This window comes from Nannospalax galili, unplaced genomic scaffold (assembly GCF_000622305.1).
Source record: "Nannospalax galili isolate Female #2095 unplaced genomic scaffold, S.galili_v1.0 scaffold1157, whole genome shotgun sequence".
NCBI lineage: Eukaryota > Metazoa > Chordata > Mammalia > Rodentia > Spalacidae > Nannospalax > Nannospalax galili.
Window position 1 is genome coordinate 823707 of NW_008340118.1, and position 17676 is coordinate 841382.

At 50.6% G+C, this 17676-nt stretch overlaps 1 protein-coding gene across 5 annotated transcripts in view; it reads left to right on the forward strand.

Annotated features, from left to right (window-relative positions):
• The window catches only part of Sft2d1 (SFT2 domain containing 1), a 115327-nt gene that overhangs the window by 32487 nt on the left and 65164 nt on the right, over positions 1 to 17676 (forward strand). For all 5 annotated transcript variants that reach the window (XR_003849834.1, XM_017798678.2, XM_029564523.1 and 2 more), the window contains exon 2: positions 17011 to 17110. Coding sequence is in view for 4 of the 5 variants with exons in the window: in XM_017798678.2 (XP_017654167.1) it covers positions 17085 to 17110 (26 nt within the window). In the remaining variant the exon portion in view is untranslated. The remainder of the gene's footprint in view (positions 1 to 17010; positions 17111 to 17676) is intronic.

Genomic DNA, 17676 nt, shown 5'->3' on the forward strand with positions numbered 1-17676 from the left:
CGATGCGCCCCTGGCCGCGCGCGGCCCCGGCCGCCAGCCCCACGCCTCGCTGCCGCCTGGCGGCCTGCAAGCCGCGGTGCCCGGCCTGCGGCCCCCCGACCTGCGCCCGGTGCTCAAGGTGTCGCTGCTCAACGACAGGCACAAGTACGACGATGTGGAGTACGAGGAGGAGGAGGAGGCGACGGTGGTGGACGAGGGCCTGGTGCGCAAGTGCACTGAATGGCTGCGCGGCGTGGAGTCGGCGGCCGCCGCGCGGGGCCGCACCGGGCACCTGGACTCGCTGCCACACCTGAGCACACTGTGAGCCGGGAGGGACCCGAGGCCCACCACCACCTCCTGCATGCCTGGCCCACCTGGGCTCTTGGGAACCAGGTAGGCCTGCAAAAGACAGGACCGCTTCCTGGACCCTTCCCCAAGTGTGCGGACTCGTGGAAGACCCACAGCCTCCTCTGACGCCCACCGCCCACCAGCTGTGCACCGTGAGCCACCGTGGGACGCCGCAACCTCGCTGATTCCAAGGCCGATCTCCTGCGCCGGCTGCTCCCCAGTGGGCAGGCCGAGGCCTTTCCCTGGCACTGGTGGTCCCCACCCAGACCTCCACCTACTGTGCCATCTGGCCTCAGTGGCCTTCAGGCATCCTTGAGGCTCACGGAGGAGGAAGCAGTTGTGAAGATGCCTTCCAGCCCCGGCCCTGAGGAGTGTTTAGTCTTAGAGACATCTGCCCCAGGGGGCATCCCAGCTCCTGTGGACTCTGCAAGCCAGTGACCCACAAGAGGTTGGGTGACCTGTTGCAGGGCTGGGGCATGGTGCTACAATGATGATTTTGTTTCCTTCCAAGACAGAAAGATGTTGGGTGTTGGAAAGCCGGTGCACTCGGATAACTTCCATCCAGGGAGCCCTGTGAATGAACTGGGGGGAAGAGGCTTGGCTGCACCCCACAGGCTCATCTTGGTGTACTTGTCCCTAGCTGTGCCCTCAGACTTACCCTGCACGTCTGTGAGCTGTGTGAACAGGGGCATTCACACTCCAGCACACATAACCACTCTCTTGCCAGAGTACAGACACACAATCACACATGCACTTCCCATAACAGTAACGTGTCCATACATAGTCACCCACACATGCACACAGTAACACATAGAGTCATTCTCACATACAGGCACACACACACACACATACACACAAATCACACTATGTCACAGGCACACATAGTCAGACCCATGTGTCTCCTGGAGTACAGTTAGACTTCTTTCCAAGGGTTGACTCAAGATGGGAACAGGCGTTAGAGGCTGGCTTTTGCTAAGAGTGTGGTCTTTAGTTGAAGGCCCAGCAATGTCTCCCACACTAGGTAGGGAAGGAGTGTATGGGGTAGAGCGGGAAGTGTGGGTGGGGACAGCTGGGCAGAGCAGATCTACCCACTGGGGCAGTTTGAAGGGACAACAGGACGTGGCTGTGGGTGGGGGCAGGTGTGGAGTGTTTTTAGTGTCTTTAATCACTGTGAGGATCAGTGACCTGGGGACTCTGTAAATAGTGATTTCAAAAGTTCTATTTATTATCTGAATGAAGGGTAAAACTCCTGTCTCTTAGTAGCCACACCCTTCCCACTAATGAGGCTGATTTCTTTGGATTTCTTGGACCAGAGTAGATTTAACCCTAGAGAGAGGAGGAAGTAAATATTCTAATTAGATAAGGTGGACCGTAGAAGAGTAATGCATTACCTCAATTTTTTACTTGTTTAATGAAAGTCAGTAACCAGCTTAACATTTTTCTTGTGAGACTTTAATGTGTCAGGTCTTAATTATATTTTAATTTGAAGCCTTACAATTTTATATGTTTTCTCGTGGAGATCTTCGCTCTCTGTATCACTTCCTGTCTCTCATACATGCTTTGTCAGACATGAGGCCTTAGTTTAGTTCAGAGGGCACTGGGTCAGCCGCCAGATGAGTTAGAAAAACAAAACTTCCACTCACAGATTCCTCTTTCTTTATCCCAGTTGGAAAGCAGAGAAACAGTTTTTCATGACTTTAAACGGTCAACGTAGAGGGCACAATCAGCAACACAGGTGGGAGCAGATGGGCCATGTTCCGTCTGACCAGAGTGCGAGGGCCTTTCTGGAGGCTGGTGCAGAGGGAATGAGCTGCCTCTGGCCTCAACCCAGGTGCTGCATGGCTTGGACTCACCTGCACTTACTGCAAATACCAATAATTAAGATGTTCAGATTTCTGCCCTTGGTTTTTATACCAACACCGCAGAGTTCCTGGTGCCTCAGGAAGGGACCGACTCTAGAAGGACTTTCCTGTCCCTTTGTCCATCATTGGGGTCTGCACACCTGTCTGTCCATCCCTGTCTGGGCCTCCTGGGTTCCTTTTCCTCCCCGTCTCCCTCCAGCTCCTTCTCTCCACCTTATTTCCTAACTGGCCCCAGTACAAAGCTGAGCCCCTGGTCCCCGTGGTGTTCACTGGGCTTGTGTTCCTGGCTCCTCACTTCGGAGATGGGTGCACGGCTGTGTTGCCATGGTTGATGACTCGGTAAGAAGCAGAAAGGTCTGTCCGTGACATGTCGTAAGGTCACTTCATTGCTATTACTGATATTTAGAGAACATTTTCTAAGTCAATGTGCTACAGTTTCTTAATGTTTAAATAAAAGAGGAATCGAATGATGTGTGTTGCTTCTTGGAGAAGATACTGATAACTGGTTAGACAGAGACTGCTGAGCATTTGGAAGTCCTCTGCGATGGTTTCGCCACAGCACACCCCTCCTAAGGCCCTAGGACTTCTGAGGTCACCACCAGACATTTCCTTGTTTCTGGACTGGAGAGGCAGCTCAGCAGTTAAGAGCACGCACTGCTCTTCCAGAGGACCCAAGTTTAGTTCCCAGCACCCATGTGAGGGGGCTCACAGCCCCCTGTAACTACGACTCCAGGGGAATCCAATGCCTCCGTCCTTCGAGGGAACCTGCAAATGTGCACGTACCCATACATATACACATGATTAAAAGTAAAATAATTACCTGGATTTCTAAGAATTTTAATCATAGATGCTTTTTGAGAAAGCTCTTGGACAGTGACACTTAAAAACTAAGAGATTATATATTCTTGTGAAAGCAATATCTCAAACATACTCCTAAAGCTATGTGTCAGTAAACGAGAGATTTACATACAATTCACATATATTTCAGGAAGCTAGGTGAAGGACTCCTCCTGTATGCTCCCTAAAACATCAATTTTTGCCCTAAATACTTTGTAACTTGTAGGTGATACCAGCCACAGTTAAAAGGTTCATTTGAATAACAGCAGGGATTGCTACTTGACTTGTCTTTAGCTCTTTGGGTCCATGTAGAAAATATGGAAGGGTCCCTGAAATAAAATTGGGAAACACACCCTCCCTCTTCCCATTTCTCTCGGATTTATGTGTGTGTGGGCGTGTGTGTGTGTGTGTGTGTGTGTGTGTGTGTGTGTGTGACTTCCACCCGAGAAAGAAACCTTACCTAAGAAGTGAGAGGAAAGCCTGTGCTTCATGCCTCTGGGTTCCAAAGACCTGGCACGTTCAGGTATTCTGTCGTTTTGCTTTCTTTGTAGAAAAGAAAGCAAAGAGGAAGTGTTGGGGCCTTTCGTTTTGTGGTTTGCTCTAAAATTAGACAGTTCTATTGAAGGTAGGTGATCTGTGGGGTCTGAGCATGTCAAGCTTACTGTGAGATCAAACTCTGTATCTTCTTTTTTTTTCATTTTCAGTATGATAACTTTGTAGTATGTCATTGAAAGACTGTTGTAAAGTCAAAGTCTCCATCAAAGCAAACAGAGCACTTTGCCTTGGCCTCAGTGCACATGAGCTGTGCCTTTGTAACCCTTGATAAACCCTGTGTATTCCTTTTCTTTCTGTGACAGAATAAAGAAGAAAGGGTTTATTTTATCTCTCAATTTGAAGGGATAAAGTCCATCATGACAAGATGTCAAGACATGACAAGATGCGGAGCCAAAAGACTAGTGTGTCTGGTCACATTGTGTCAGCCGTTTTCTAACAGCTAGAGGTGCCCGAACACTGATTGTTTTCTCATTTTTTCTTTTCCATTGTATTCAGTCTTGGACACCCACCCATGGGATGACGAGGGATGCTGCCCATGTTCAGGATGAGTCTTCCCACCCCGGTTAAACCTCTATGGAAACACCTTCAGACACACCCACAGGCATGTCTCCTAGTGAGTCTAAGTTCAGTGGGGTTGACAGTAAAGGGTAACCATTGCAACTCCACCACCCCTTAGCACCTTCACACCCAAACACATTACTTTCAAATCCTAATGTTCCACCGCTGGCCTTTAAAGGCTCATTCCATCCAGTAAGGCAAAATACATGTAATCCAACTTCAAAAGACACTATAGTCTTTAACAAGTCTTTCATGGTTCAAAAGTCTAAAGTCTCTTCTGGGACTTAAGACAAAGTCAACAAGTTACCTGCATCTAATATACAATGGCATAAAATAAATAGTCATGTTCCAAATAGGAGCGAGGAAAGATTAGGACAACATAGGACCAAAACCCAGAAGGGCAGACACCAAATCCCACAGCTCTATACCTGGCACCTGAGGCTCTTGTAATCTGGGCTCAGCAATCTTGGGTGGCCCTCTCCGGTAGTCTTCACCCTTTCCACGGCAGATCTCCCACAGTTTTGGCATCTCTAATACCTAGATTCTCCATTGTGGAAGGCTTCACCTTCCCAACTTCATGCAGTGGCCTCTTGGGACCTCCCTACAGGGGACCTTCATGCAGTGGCCTCTTGGGACCTCCCTACAGGGGACCTTCATGCAGTGGCCTCTTGGGACCTCCCTACAGGGGACCTTCATGCAGTGGCCTCTTGGGACCTCCCTACAGGGGACCTTCATGCAGTGGTCCTCTTGGGACCTCCCTCCCTCCCTCCAACCCTGCTGCACCTTGCCTGGCCTTTCTGGAACCTTGGTGGAAGCCTTCATGACCCCGTAACACTTGGATCTTCCACACTAGAGAACCAACATGGGGGTGGGGCGGTGACACTGCCAAGTTCTGCCAGCTTGAGATGTGGTCTGGTTTCTTCTGCCACATCTGCCTTTGACTCTATGTGCCATAGCAGGTGAGCCTGGGAACACACTTCCTTAGGTGATTGTTCTTGAGAAACCCTTTCAGCAACATTATGGCTCAGTCTTTCTTCTGTCAAATAAATTAGCATTTTTTTCCAAGATGGAGCCCTTAGTGGGTGGGGCATGGCCCTTGGGCACTATTCCTGTTGGTCTAGCAGAACCTCAAGGTTTCCTTTTTTTTAAATTTTTCCTTTGTTTCTCCCCTCTCGTCTCTGTCTCTGTCTCTGTCTCTGTCTCTCTCTCTTGTTCTCTATCTTTTTTTTTTTTTTTTTTTTTGAAACAGGATCTCCCTGTAGCCCCAGCAGGCCTAGAACTTGCTATGTAAACAAGGCTGGACTTTAACGCACAGAGATCTGCCTACCTCTGCCTCCTGAGTGCTGGGATTAAAGCGTGCATCGCCACGCCTGACCTTTATTTCATGTTTTAAAAAATTATCTGTATGTGGGGCTGGAGAGACAGCTGAGTGGTTAGGAACACTGGCTGCTCCTGCAGAGGACCTAGGTTCAGTTCCCAGCACCCACATAGAGGCTAATAACTCAGTATCTCCAGTTCCAGGGGATCTAATGTGCTCTTCCAGCCTCTGCAGGCATTATACACATGGGTGCACTTACATACATGCAGGCAAAGTACTCAGATACATAAAATAAAAATAATAAAATTTAAAAAATAATTATGTGTGTCTGGTGGGCATGTGCACACGACACCAGAAGATGTTGGAGCCCTCGGAGCTGGAGTTAACGGGCAGTTGTGAACCACCTGACGTACTAGAAACCAAACTCATCACCTCTTGCAAGAGCAGTGTGCACTCTTAACTGCTGACTCATCTCTCCAGCCCCAAGGTTTCTCTTTAATAGTGCAGATCTCTTTAGTAATTATAACTCTTTATTGTGGTCAGGGAATAAAGAGCCCCGGTTCATGGTCACCGTCACCATTGTGCCCCCAAAACTCCTTCCCTTCTGCTCCTGGGGTTCTTATGTGCTCATCTCAGTGCTCAGCAGAGGAGTGTGTGGCATCTCTCGGTGTTCCTCATCTACTTTCTCTCACCCCATAGTGGAGTCCACGTATAGTCAGAGCTGGGCTTTAGGGAGTCTCCCCACCCCAGGACCTGAGGCCAAGGAGCAGGTCACCCACAGCCTCCTCATAGAAGGAGCAGGTCACCCACCGCCTCCTTGTAGAAGGAACAGGGAACCAGCCTGAAATTCATACTCTCACCTTTGCCCCAGATTCACATACAACTCATTGGCTGACTAGTAGATGAGGGGAGAGTCTGGCGTGGGAGTGGTGCCTGTCCGAAGTCACAGCCTCCCTCGGTGGCCACTCTGCCCCTCCCAGTGCCACGTGTGCAAAGGAACATCCCCTTTGCTCTCTTGGCTAGAGAAGAGCCCTCACAAATCGCCAGCCCAGCATGACCTTGACAGCCTGCCACTTTACAGCAGAGGACCAGCCCGTCTGAACTCAGGTGGTGGTTCAGGACTTACAGAAGGTGACAGCTTTCTTATTTAGGCCACAGAGAGTACCGTGACAGGGCCACTTATCTGCGATCCGGAAGGCATGGGCTCCCTACTTCTGGGAGCTGCTAGATACACGAGTGAAACCAGCATCTGGGAAAGTGGGAAGGAAGCAACCCAACTCAGAGCCTCTGAGCGACCCTGGTGGGGATGATGTCTCCAGGCGGCCTGCTTACCACCAGGCAGGGGGTGGGGGTGCCTGAGCCCTTCTTCTTGGCTTACTGCTCAGGGAGCCCCTCAATCAGCCATGCCCCCCACCCCTGCTACCTCCTGTGTGGAGGCCGAGCCTGGCACACAGTAGGATGATCCTTGCCGTCCCCAGTCTCCATGGTGTCTAATCCTCTGGCGCCACTCCAGGTTGAGGCCTCAGCCTGACCACAACATGTGCAGCTCGGGAACAATCAAGTTAAACAGTTCAGAGACAATCGCCCCCGTTTGAATCCTCTCCTCACGGTCCCATCACACGCAGGGACAAAGTGTACATGTGGCACTGGAGACAGCGACTTCAGACAAATACCCTTCTCTTCACTCCTGCTCCCATGTCAGCCTGGGGTCTGGAGAAGCAGGAAGAGCAGAAGTGTCTGCCGAAGGGCCCCTCAGACGCAGTCTCCTCACCCAAGGCCGTGTAGAAATGCAGGCTGCCACAGGCAGGCTGTCTGGCGAAGGGTGTGGTGGCCACCGTGTGCTCAGAGTTTGACCTGAAGGCTCTCAGGACATGTCTTTCCTGCAGGTGGCAGATATCAGATCTTTTAGGGATGTGTCGGGGCTGAACGGTTAGCGATGCTTCAGGTACATCATGGCTCTGGCTCACAGTGGGGGTGCCTGAGCCCTTCTTCTTGGCTTACTGCTCAGGGAGCCCCTCAATCAGCCATGCCCCCCACCCCTGCTACCTCCTGTGTGGAGGCCGAGCCTGGCACACAGTAGGATGATCCTTGCCGTCCCCAGTCTCCATGGTGTCTAATCCTCTGGCGCCACTCCAGGTTGAGGCCTCAGCCTGACCACAACATGTGCAGCTCGGGAACAATCAAGTTAAACAGTTCAGAGACAATCGCCCCCGTTTGAATCCTCTCCTCACGGTCCCATCACACGCAGGGACAAAGTGTACATGTGGCACTCGAGACAGCGACTTCAGACAAATACCCTTCTCTTCACTCCTGCTCCCATGTCAGCCTGGGGTCTGGAGAAGCAGGAAGAGCAGAAGTGTCTGCCGAAGGGCCCCTCAGACGCAGTCTCCTCACCCAAGGCCGTGTAGAAATGCAGGCTGCCACAGGCAGGCTGTCTGGCGAAGGGTGTGGTGGCCACCGTGTGCTCAGAGTTTGACCTGAAGGCTCTCAGGACATGTCTTTCCTGCAGGTGGCAGATATCAGATCTTTTAGGGATGTGTCGGGGCTGAACGGTTAGCGATGCTTCAGGTACATCATGGCTCTGGCTCACAGATTATGGGAATACTTGTTGGGATTTAAGGACACCGTGCTGAGCACACTATGATGGCAGATTTGGGGTGGGCTCTCACACCGGCCGTTGAAGAAAATGCACACAGGCACATTTTGCTGTTTGTGATTCTTACATGTCCCTCTTTCCAGAATTATCTGGAAATCTGGTTGGGAATAGTGAGGAGCTGAGGAAAGAGGGAGTTTTGTTTTTCGTTTTTTTTTTTTTTTTTTTTTTTTTTTTTTTGTCTTTTTGAGACAGGGTCTCCCTGTAGCCCTAGCTGTCCTGGAACTCACAATGTAGACCAGGCTGGCCTTGAACTCACAGAGATCCACCTGCCTCTGCCTCCTGAGTGCTGGGATTAAAGGCATGTGCCACCACGCTCAGCGAAAGAGGGAGTTTTGAATTGTAAGAAAACAGACAAAACAGCAGACTCCGGCTGGAGAGGAAGCTGAGTTGGTGGAGTGCTTTCCTTGCAGGATGAAGCACCAGGCTCCACCCGAGCACCTGAACCAGACAGAGAGGCTGACGCCTGCAATCCCAGCACTCTGGAAATGGAGGTAGGAGGATCAGAGGTTCAAGGTCATCCTTGGCTACATATTGAGTTTGAGGCTAGTCTGGGACACACAAACCCTGCTTCAAAAGCAAACGCAGGCTGGAGAAATGGCTCAGTGGTTAAGAATACTTGCCGTTTTTCCAGAGGACCTGTTTGCTTTCTAGCACTCCTGCTGGATAGCTCACAACTACCTATAACTCCAGCGCCCTCTTCTGCCCTCTACAGGTACCCATGCATCACACACACACACACACACACACACACACACACACACACACACACACACACAGAACTAACAATAAAATTCAAAAATAAATCTTTAAAAACAAAAGCTGGACTGGGGAGATGCTCCGTGGTGAAGAGCACTGGCTGCTCTGGCAGAGGACCTGGGTTCAGTTCCCAGCACCCACATGGTGGCTAACAATCATCCGTAACTCCAGTTCCAGGGGATCCAACACCCTCTTCTGACCTCCATGGACACTGCATGACACAGGTGCACTTACACTCATACAGGCAATACACTCATACACATAAAAAATAAATTAAATATTTTTAAAAAAACAAACAAAGATGGTCATGGTGGTGCACGCCTTTAATCCCAGCACTCGGGAGGCAGAGGCAGGCGGACCTCTGTGAGTTCGAGGCCAGCCTGGTCTACATAGTGAGTTCCAGGACAGCTGGGGCTACAGGGAGACCCTGTCTCAAAAAGACCAACAAACAAACACAGAAACAAACAAAAGCAAACGGCAAACACGAGAGAGCAGCAGACCTGCCCTATGCCTTCTGAACGATGACGCTGCTGGGCGGGGGCAGGGGGCTGGGGCTGCCCGGCTCTCCATCTCCTGTCCCCAGCATCTTCAAACCCACCTGGCCTGAAGGTACTCGCCGCCCCACAGAGATGTTGCTTTGCCTAAATCAGTTAAAGAGCCCATGGGTATACAGCTTCTCTGTTCTGTGGTGAGTGATAGGTGCTTTCAAGGGCAGAGGGGGAGGAGCAGGCCCATTGGAGGGGTGGAGGTGAGGGGTGAGAGAACAAAGGAAGGAAGGGTTCGAGGAGTCCAGTGCCTTCTCTGATCCACCCTGGGACCCTGGAGGACACCATGAGGGCAGGTGGCAGGAAGGGAAGGGAAGGGACCACTGGCTGACCCTTCACAAAGTGCCCGCGGCCGCCTTGCCTGCCAAACCCACCAAAGCCCAAAGCCTCCCTGAAACTTCTCTGTGGGAAAGAGCTTCAGAGACCTGAATGATCAAGTCACTGTGCAAGCGATATGTTGAACACTGTCACATTGTGAACCATATTCTTTCTGCTGGTGGAACCCAGGGAACTGTAATGCCTTTAAACTCGATACTGGTCTCAATCCACTTCCTTGCACACTGGCAATGTGAAAAGCATCTTCTTTTTCTTGTGTGTGAGTGTGAGTCTCCATCTATATATTTGGGTTTGCATGTGTAAGTTCCTGTCTGTCTGCATTCAGGTGTGCATATGTGAATTCTCATCTGCATATCTGTGTGCGTGTGCTATGTGTGTGCTCATGGAGGCCTCTGGGGTTGTTTATCAGGCGCCCCCCCCCACCTTGTTTTGTTTTGTTTTGTTTTGTTTTTTTTAAGGAAAGATCTCCCGCTGGTACCTGGAACTCATTCATTGGCTGGTTGGCCAAGGGACTCCAGGGATCCTCCTGTCTCCACCCCTCCAGTACTAAGAATACAATCACATATATCACCACACTTGGCTTTTCATGTGGGTGCTGAAGATCGACCAGGCTCCCATGTTTGTATGCCAATCAGTTTACCAATGGAACCACCTCCCCAGCCCTGAAAAAGCACCTCTTGAATGAACGAGTGAGTGAATGCAGTCTTTCTGAATGAGCAGTTCAGCTTACCTAGTCCTTAGTGGAAAGGATGGTGTAACGGCCCTGAACCAGACTTACCTTCTCCCCTATGGGGAAACCTAAGGCAGGCAGGACGCTGAGAGTGTTCTCAAGGGGTTCGGAAATGGCAGAGCCATGCCAGTGGCCACCAGAGTTTTCCCCACCCCTCTCCAAAGTGCCCCCTCCCCTTAACAGTTTTTCATGGAATGGCATTCTCTACCACTGTGAGTCTGCAGCACCCCACGTTAGACTTGAAAAGCTCACTTACTCTCCTGTTATCTTATTCAACAAAACTGTGGTGCTGCAGGTAGCAACCAGAAACTGGTAGAGAAGTCCTGTCATCCTAGCCAACCGGGTCTTGATCTAAGCAAGGAGCTGCGGGTTCTGGGAAGGATGGGGTTTAACATTATGTTTTGCTGCAGGGCTTGTCAGTAACACCGATTTTGTTTGTTTGTTTGTTTGTTTGTCTTTTTGAGACAGGGTCTCCCTGTAGCCCCAGCTGTCCTGGAACTCACTATGTAGACCAGGCTGGTCTTGAACTCACAAGATCCACCTGCCTCTGCCTTCGATATTTTTAGGACTTCATGCTTCACCATCAGCAGACTGAACTTGATGCCTTTGGGGGAGCGGCACAAACACGTAGGGCTTAACCCGATTATTTATTAAGCCAGGATTCATGAACTTTGAGGTTCCTGGTCCATAAAAACATGCAAATAGAGAAAGCAAAACCTGCTTTTCCGATTCTTTGGTTTCCAGGGAAGGAGAGTGTTACAAGTCACTAGATAACTTTGGTGTGTGAGTTCCCTTGAGAAGAAGGCTTTTATGGTCTGGAGATTTGCTTGAAGGCAGAGCCCCCTTAAAGAACTCTTGTTAAGTCCCCTTCTCTGGGACAACTAGAATCTTCTCAGAGAAGCTGAGCACACAGACAGATACTCGCATGTGACTGTCAATTCTCCAGAGAACTCATCTGTTTTTCCAGTGTCCCCTCTTTCTGCTGGTATATGTGTGTGTGATGCGCATGCATGCATGTGTGCATATTTCTACATGTGTGGATACATGTGTGTGGTTGAGCATGCACGTATATGTATTTGGAAGCCAGAGGTCAACAGAAGGTATCTTCTTCAATTGCAGTCTACCTTATATGTTGAGCAGGGTCTTTCAATTGAGCTCAGAGCTATCCAGCTGGATCAAGGGATCCCGTCTCTGCCTCCCACGTGCTGGGATTATAGGTGGGCCACCATGACTACCCAGCATCTATGTGGGTCCTGGGAATCTGAATTTAGGTTTTCATGTTTGCATGGCAAGTGCTTTATCTACCGAGCCATCTCCCCAGCTCCCCAAAATGCACTTTCTCCACTTTTTTGCCCCCTAAGTTAGGTGTACAGACTCTAATCCTAACCCCCCCCTTCTAATTGTTTATCGCTAAGTGCTCTTATGTGGGTATGTGGCTTAATAAGCATTTGTGTACTTTTGTGAATCTGTCTTTGTCAGTTAATTTACAAGACCAGTCAATGAACCTAAGAGTGTTGAGGGGAAGATCCTTCTTGCCCATCTTAGCAATAGACAGTTGCTCGGCTCCAACTTGATCGAAGAGGAGAGTGGCTAGAAGGCCACGGATGGACAAGGAGGAGGGGAAGCTGGAGAACAAGGGGGCTTGGCTGGGAAGGGTGGAGATGCTGCTCCCAGTGCAGCTCCCAGAACACAGCACCTGTGGTGCTGAGTCCCATCACGCATGCCACCATACAACCCACCATGCATCCCACCATAAGTCTACTGTGTATCTCCCCATGCATCCACCATAGATCCCATCATGCATCTCCCTATGCATCCGTCATGCATCCACCATGCATTCCATCACACATCTACCATATACCCACCATGCATCTTACCATGCAGCCACCATTCATTTACTGTGCATCTCACCACACATCCCACTATACAGCCCACCAACCAGTCCCATACTTACTTCTCACCAAATGCCAAACTGAACCAGGCATTGGCCAGAAAGCTGGGTGCATCCCTGAACCAGACAGCCTGCCAGGGTTGATGCTCCTGTGACAAGAGGCAGCAAATAGAAGACAACACGGAAACAGCTTAGGACGTTAGAAGGTGACATTCAGGGGGAAGAGAAAAGGGAGGTCAAATTAGGTTAGGGTCAACGGGTGATGGCAGGGTTAAATTAGGAACTCCAGGTAGGTGTCTTTGGGACAGTGTCCAATCAAACACCAGCAGAGAGTAGCCAGGGAGAGGACAAGGAGACGGGGGATGGAGCCTAAAGCCGCTGAGGAGCCACCCTGGAGGAGGGCCTGGGGGAAGTATGAAGGGGTAGATCAGAATTCTGCAGTCCCTGCATGTCAGGAGGCAAAGACAGAAATGCATGGGTCACTTGCCCTTGCTGGGGTCCATGCTTTGTTGGGAGGCAGAGCCACAGGGCTGGAGTGTGGCTCGGTGGTGAGCACCTGCCCAACATGCCAGGCCCTGGGTTATATCCCCAGCAAGGCAAAAAAAGAGCCAGCGTCCACACAGAAGGGATTCCCTGCTCCAGGGCCCATACATCATCTCCCAGAGCCACTGGGAGCGCCCCCCCCCCATGGGACTGGCTTGGTAAGAAGGTGTTCAAAGTATCACTTGGGCTATCAGACTATCCCTTCGGCTATCAGACTATTGAAACAATGGTCCCCAAGATAATGGAATTTCCCCAGGAGTTTCAAGCTGGGAGAAAAAAAAACCTGAAGCCTGGTGTGAGCTGAGGGGAAATTTATCTTACAGAGAGACTTCACACTGTCCAGGTACTTGAAAAGAAGACTGGACCTAAGATGATGGTGGGGAGGGGACCACACCTTGGCCCCAACTGCTTGCTGTGCATTCCTCCCTCTTACCTTCTATTTAATTCTTTAAATTTTATGTGTATGAATGTTTTACCTGAATGTATGTGCACCATTGTGTGCAATGCCCATAGAGTCCAGAAGAGGGAGTCATAGTTCCTGGAACTGGAATCGTGGACCATTGTTAGCCACCATGTGGGTGCTGGGACCCAAACCCATGTTCTCAGCAAGAGCAGCAAGTGCTTCCAACTGCGGAGCCCTTGCCTTCTAGTTACTCTTAAACCTCATGTGAGGACTCTGAAAATGGAACTGGGGGAGGGGGTGGTGACTGAACCTTTTGTTCCTCTTCCCAAGTGTCCTCGCTGACTAAGCATCCCTTTCCTGGGTTTCACTATCACATGTCTGTTTAATTGGCCTATAGAACTGGGTGACTGGACCTAACTCGCTGTGATGCCAGCCCCCCACCCCCAACCCTAACCCTTCACAACTCTGGCAACATTACCACAGAGGCTGGAGGAGGAGCCTGCTGCTCTGTAAACACTGCCTGCAAGGACCTAAAGGAAACCACACACACAGCTGCTGCTGCAACTCTTTCAGTAGCGGCTGGAGGAAACCCAAGGTCATTTTTACAAAAGGTAAAAATAGGTTGTTTCCATTAGGAGAAGTGATATTGATCTGTAGGTCCCCTCTTCTTCATCCTCCAGAGAAACAAAAGCTACCTACTGCTTGTCCAGAAGAGCAAACCGTGAGGACCCTGGGGCCCTGGGCCAGATCTCTGGACATGGGAGTGCGCCTCCTAATACCCACAGGGTTCCTGGGGAACCACTAAAACCCCTCCCCATCCCCCTTCTCACTGCTCTGCCAGGGAATCACTGGACTTAGGAGGGAATTCCTTCCTAGAAGGCAGAGGGAGCTGGGGTCCCTGCAAGCCCAGCACACTGAGGACCAGGAAGGCTAGGACCAGGAGCCAGGCTGTGAAGCTGTGCCTGGGAGAGAGCTGTGAGCTCAAGCTGGCTGCTTGCTCTCCATAGCCTGGTAGAGTAGCAGATAAGGGCATCAAGCTTGTCTGTCCACCATTAGCCTGACTAGGTGCCAAAGGGCTGGTAGTGCTGTAATTCGGAGCTGTGCCTGCAGCTTTCTGCCCTGCACCAAGGGCTGACCTACTGCCATGCACTGGAGAGCTAGGTGGACTCCCCAAACCCGAGGGAACGTTAGCTTGGAGAAGAAATCTGAAAACGCAAGAAAATTGTAGGGGGCGGGGGGACAAGGGACCTGACAACCACCCCCAAGGGCCGGGGAGCTGGGGCAGACAATCAACCCTGCTCCCCAGACTGCGAGGGTGTGGGCAGGCAGAGGGCACTGACCTCGCCCATGTCTCCAGGGCCACTTCGTTGTGGCAACACAGAGGCATGAAGCCCATGGTGAGTATGCCTGCACTGAGATGGGACCACTGGGCTCTGCTGCTGCCACGGGGCTGGCCTGGTTGGGTGGGTGGGTGCAGCCAGTGCCGTGGTGGACAGGGATGGGCAGAAAGGGAAAGGAGGAAGAAAGGAAGAGGGAGGGAGAGGAGGAAAGAGCTGGAGCACACAACAGAACAGGCGTTTCACCTCTCCTGGCTCCCAGGCTGTCTGGACAAGGCCTCTGCGACCCAGAAGGATCCCTAGCATGATGACGTCCCTGGGGGACTTGAGGTGGCAGGCTGGAGGTCACAGCATTTACAATAGCTCAGCTTTAATCATGTCGTTGGTTTGGGGGTATCTTGGGGTTTTAAAAATATTTTATTTAGTATTTGTATTTTATGTGTATGAGTGTATTGCTTGCATGTGTCTAAGTGCGCCTGTGTGGTGCAATGCCCGAAGAGGACAGAAGAGGGCGTCAGAACCCCTGGAACTGGAGCTACAAATGGTTTTTATTTAGCTGCCATGTGGGTGCTGGGAATTGAACCCAGGTTCTCTGCAAGAGCAGCCAACACTCTTAATCCACTGAGCCATCTCTCCAATTCCCAACAGGGGGTTTTGTTTCAGGCATCAGAGAGCAGACTGCTGTTTCCGTTTATCTTTCATAAAGATTAAAGAAACATCAAGGGCTGCAGATGTGGCCCAGTTGGAGGAGCCCTTGCATGAAGCCCTGGGTTCTCTCCCAGCACTGCACGAATGTGTGGTGGACTACCTACCCCTGTTGTCCCAGCACTGGGGATGTGGAGACAGGAAAATCAGAAGTTTAAGTTCATCCTTGGCTACATAATGAGTTAGAGGCTAGCCTGGGCTATGAGAGACTCTGACAAAATGTTTTTATTACATCCTTAAATATTCTTGGCAATCATGTGAACTTTTGTTTTCTCTCTCACTAAAATGACCTTAAAGGGTGACAGTGTTGAGTGATTTCTCTTCCCATCCGAGCTCACAGATGGATACCCCACCCTCAGTTCTGGCGGGTTAAAAATCAACCAACCCAGGCCAGCAAGCAGTCCATCTGCCTGTGAGAGGACTGGGTGTGTCACCTACCTCTACAGAGTCTGCCGTAGGAGGCACTTCCAAAACTTCCATTCTCGAAGGACTTCTGTTAAAGTCGTTTGAAGACATTCACACCAACAACTTTCTTTTCTTTTTTTTTAAAGATTTTATTTATTTTAATTTTATGTTGTATGGTGTTTTGCCTGCATGTATGTAAGTGCACCATGTGCGTGCTTGGTGCCCACATAGGCCAGAAGAAGGTTTGGGGTCCCTTGGAACTGGAGCTACAGAGGGTTGTTAACGTCCATGTGGGTGCTGGGAATCAACCCTAGGTCCTCTGGAAGAGCAGCCGGTGCTCTCAACCACTGAGCCGATCCTCCATCCCGCATGCATGCTTTCTTCACTGGCCATTCTTCATGGGGGAGCAGGTGGGAGGGAAACTCCATGTTGGGAGTGTAAGAAAAACAGAAAATTCCAGAAAAATTCTAATTCTCAGTAAATCTGGGGAAACCACTGCCTGGCTTTCAGCACTGTTGAAATTTCTGTGTTGTAGAGGTGGCTGGCCAAGGCTGGTGTGGTAGGACATAACCTTTTGGTCCTAGATGGGGGTCCTAAGGCAGAACTGTGAAGTCCTGACTCAGGTCTTTCCAAGTCCTTTGGCAAATGAAACCTTTGGGGTCTACAGGGAGGCAAGCACGGAGGGGGTGGACACATCTGGCAAGAGCTTGTCCCTCCACTTTGCAGCTTTGGGGCTTTGGGGCTCAGTACTCAAAGCCACATGGATAATGTAGGCAGGAACTGGGCTGCTCCTCCTGGCCCTTCCCATCTCTTCCCCCCTTTCAGCCGGTGACTTCATTCCCTTCACCTCAGCCACAGGCCCACTCCAGGCCTGCCTGGTGCTCACAGCTCCACTGTGGACTTACCCTGGCCCCTGCCCCTCCCGCCTTAATGTCATCCTCAGAGACCCTCCCTTGGGGATAGACCTGTCAAGGGCTCTTGCTAAATGCTTTCTTGGTGGGACAGAAGGGAGTCAGCAATCAAATAAAGTTTCAAACTCGGGATTTTGAGCCAGAAGTTTATACCTAAGTGACCTACCTCAGGTGAGCAGGTGAACAGTCCCTGGCTGTCTCGCCTCCTACCCAGGACTCTAGGAGGAAGACTGTGGAGGGGCAGCGGTCAGGGTAGCTGCCATGGCGTGGCCTTTTTGGGGCTCTGGTATTCCATCCTTAAGGATGGGTCCTGACCTCACCTTCTGTCTTCACAGGTGTGACTCCTCAGAACATGCCACTAGCCTCCGCCTTTACCAGAAGGGCACCCTTCCACTTCTCCTGAGCAGCCATGGACTGCAAAGCCATCACCGTCAGGTAATTTTCTTGGTAACAATCACAGGGGAGATAAGTAACTGCATCTACGTTCTAGACACCACACAGTCCACCTCCTCTCCTGCGTCACTGACTTTAACTGTGTTCACAAGACAAATCTTCAGCAAGGTCAGGTTTGGGTTATGGGAGAGGTACAAAAGATGTTCAGGGAAAGCCATAGGTCTGAAGTGCTGTGCGCACCCACCCAGGCCAGAGTGGGTTTGCCACGGAAAGGAATGGGCATGCCTGGTGACCGAGGCTCAGTCACCTGATTTTCATTTCTCCAGCTGTTGACCAGAGAGGTGAAATCCTAATCTTTATTTTAATACAAGTACACCTTGTTACAGTAACAGCATTTTGTGTGTGTAAGATACTGAACTCAATTCTGTGGCAGCCACAAAAGTGAAAAATTCAAAGCCCTGTTCTGGTTTGCCTGTGACTCTCCCATGCCAGGAAATATACCTTCCAGGGATCAAGGAGGAGGGGGAGGGGAGGGGGAGGGGAGGAGGAGGAGGAGGAAGAGGAGAGAAACAGAAAGGGATAATGGGAAGGAAGATGGGATTAGGAAA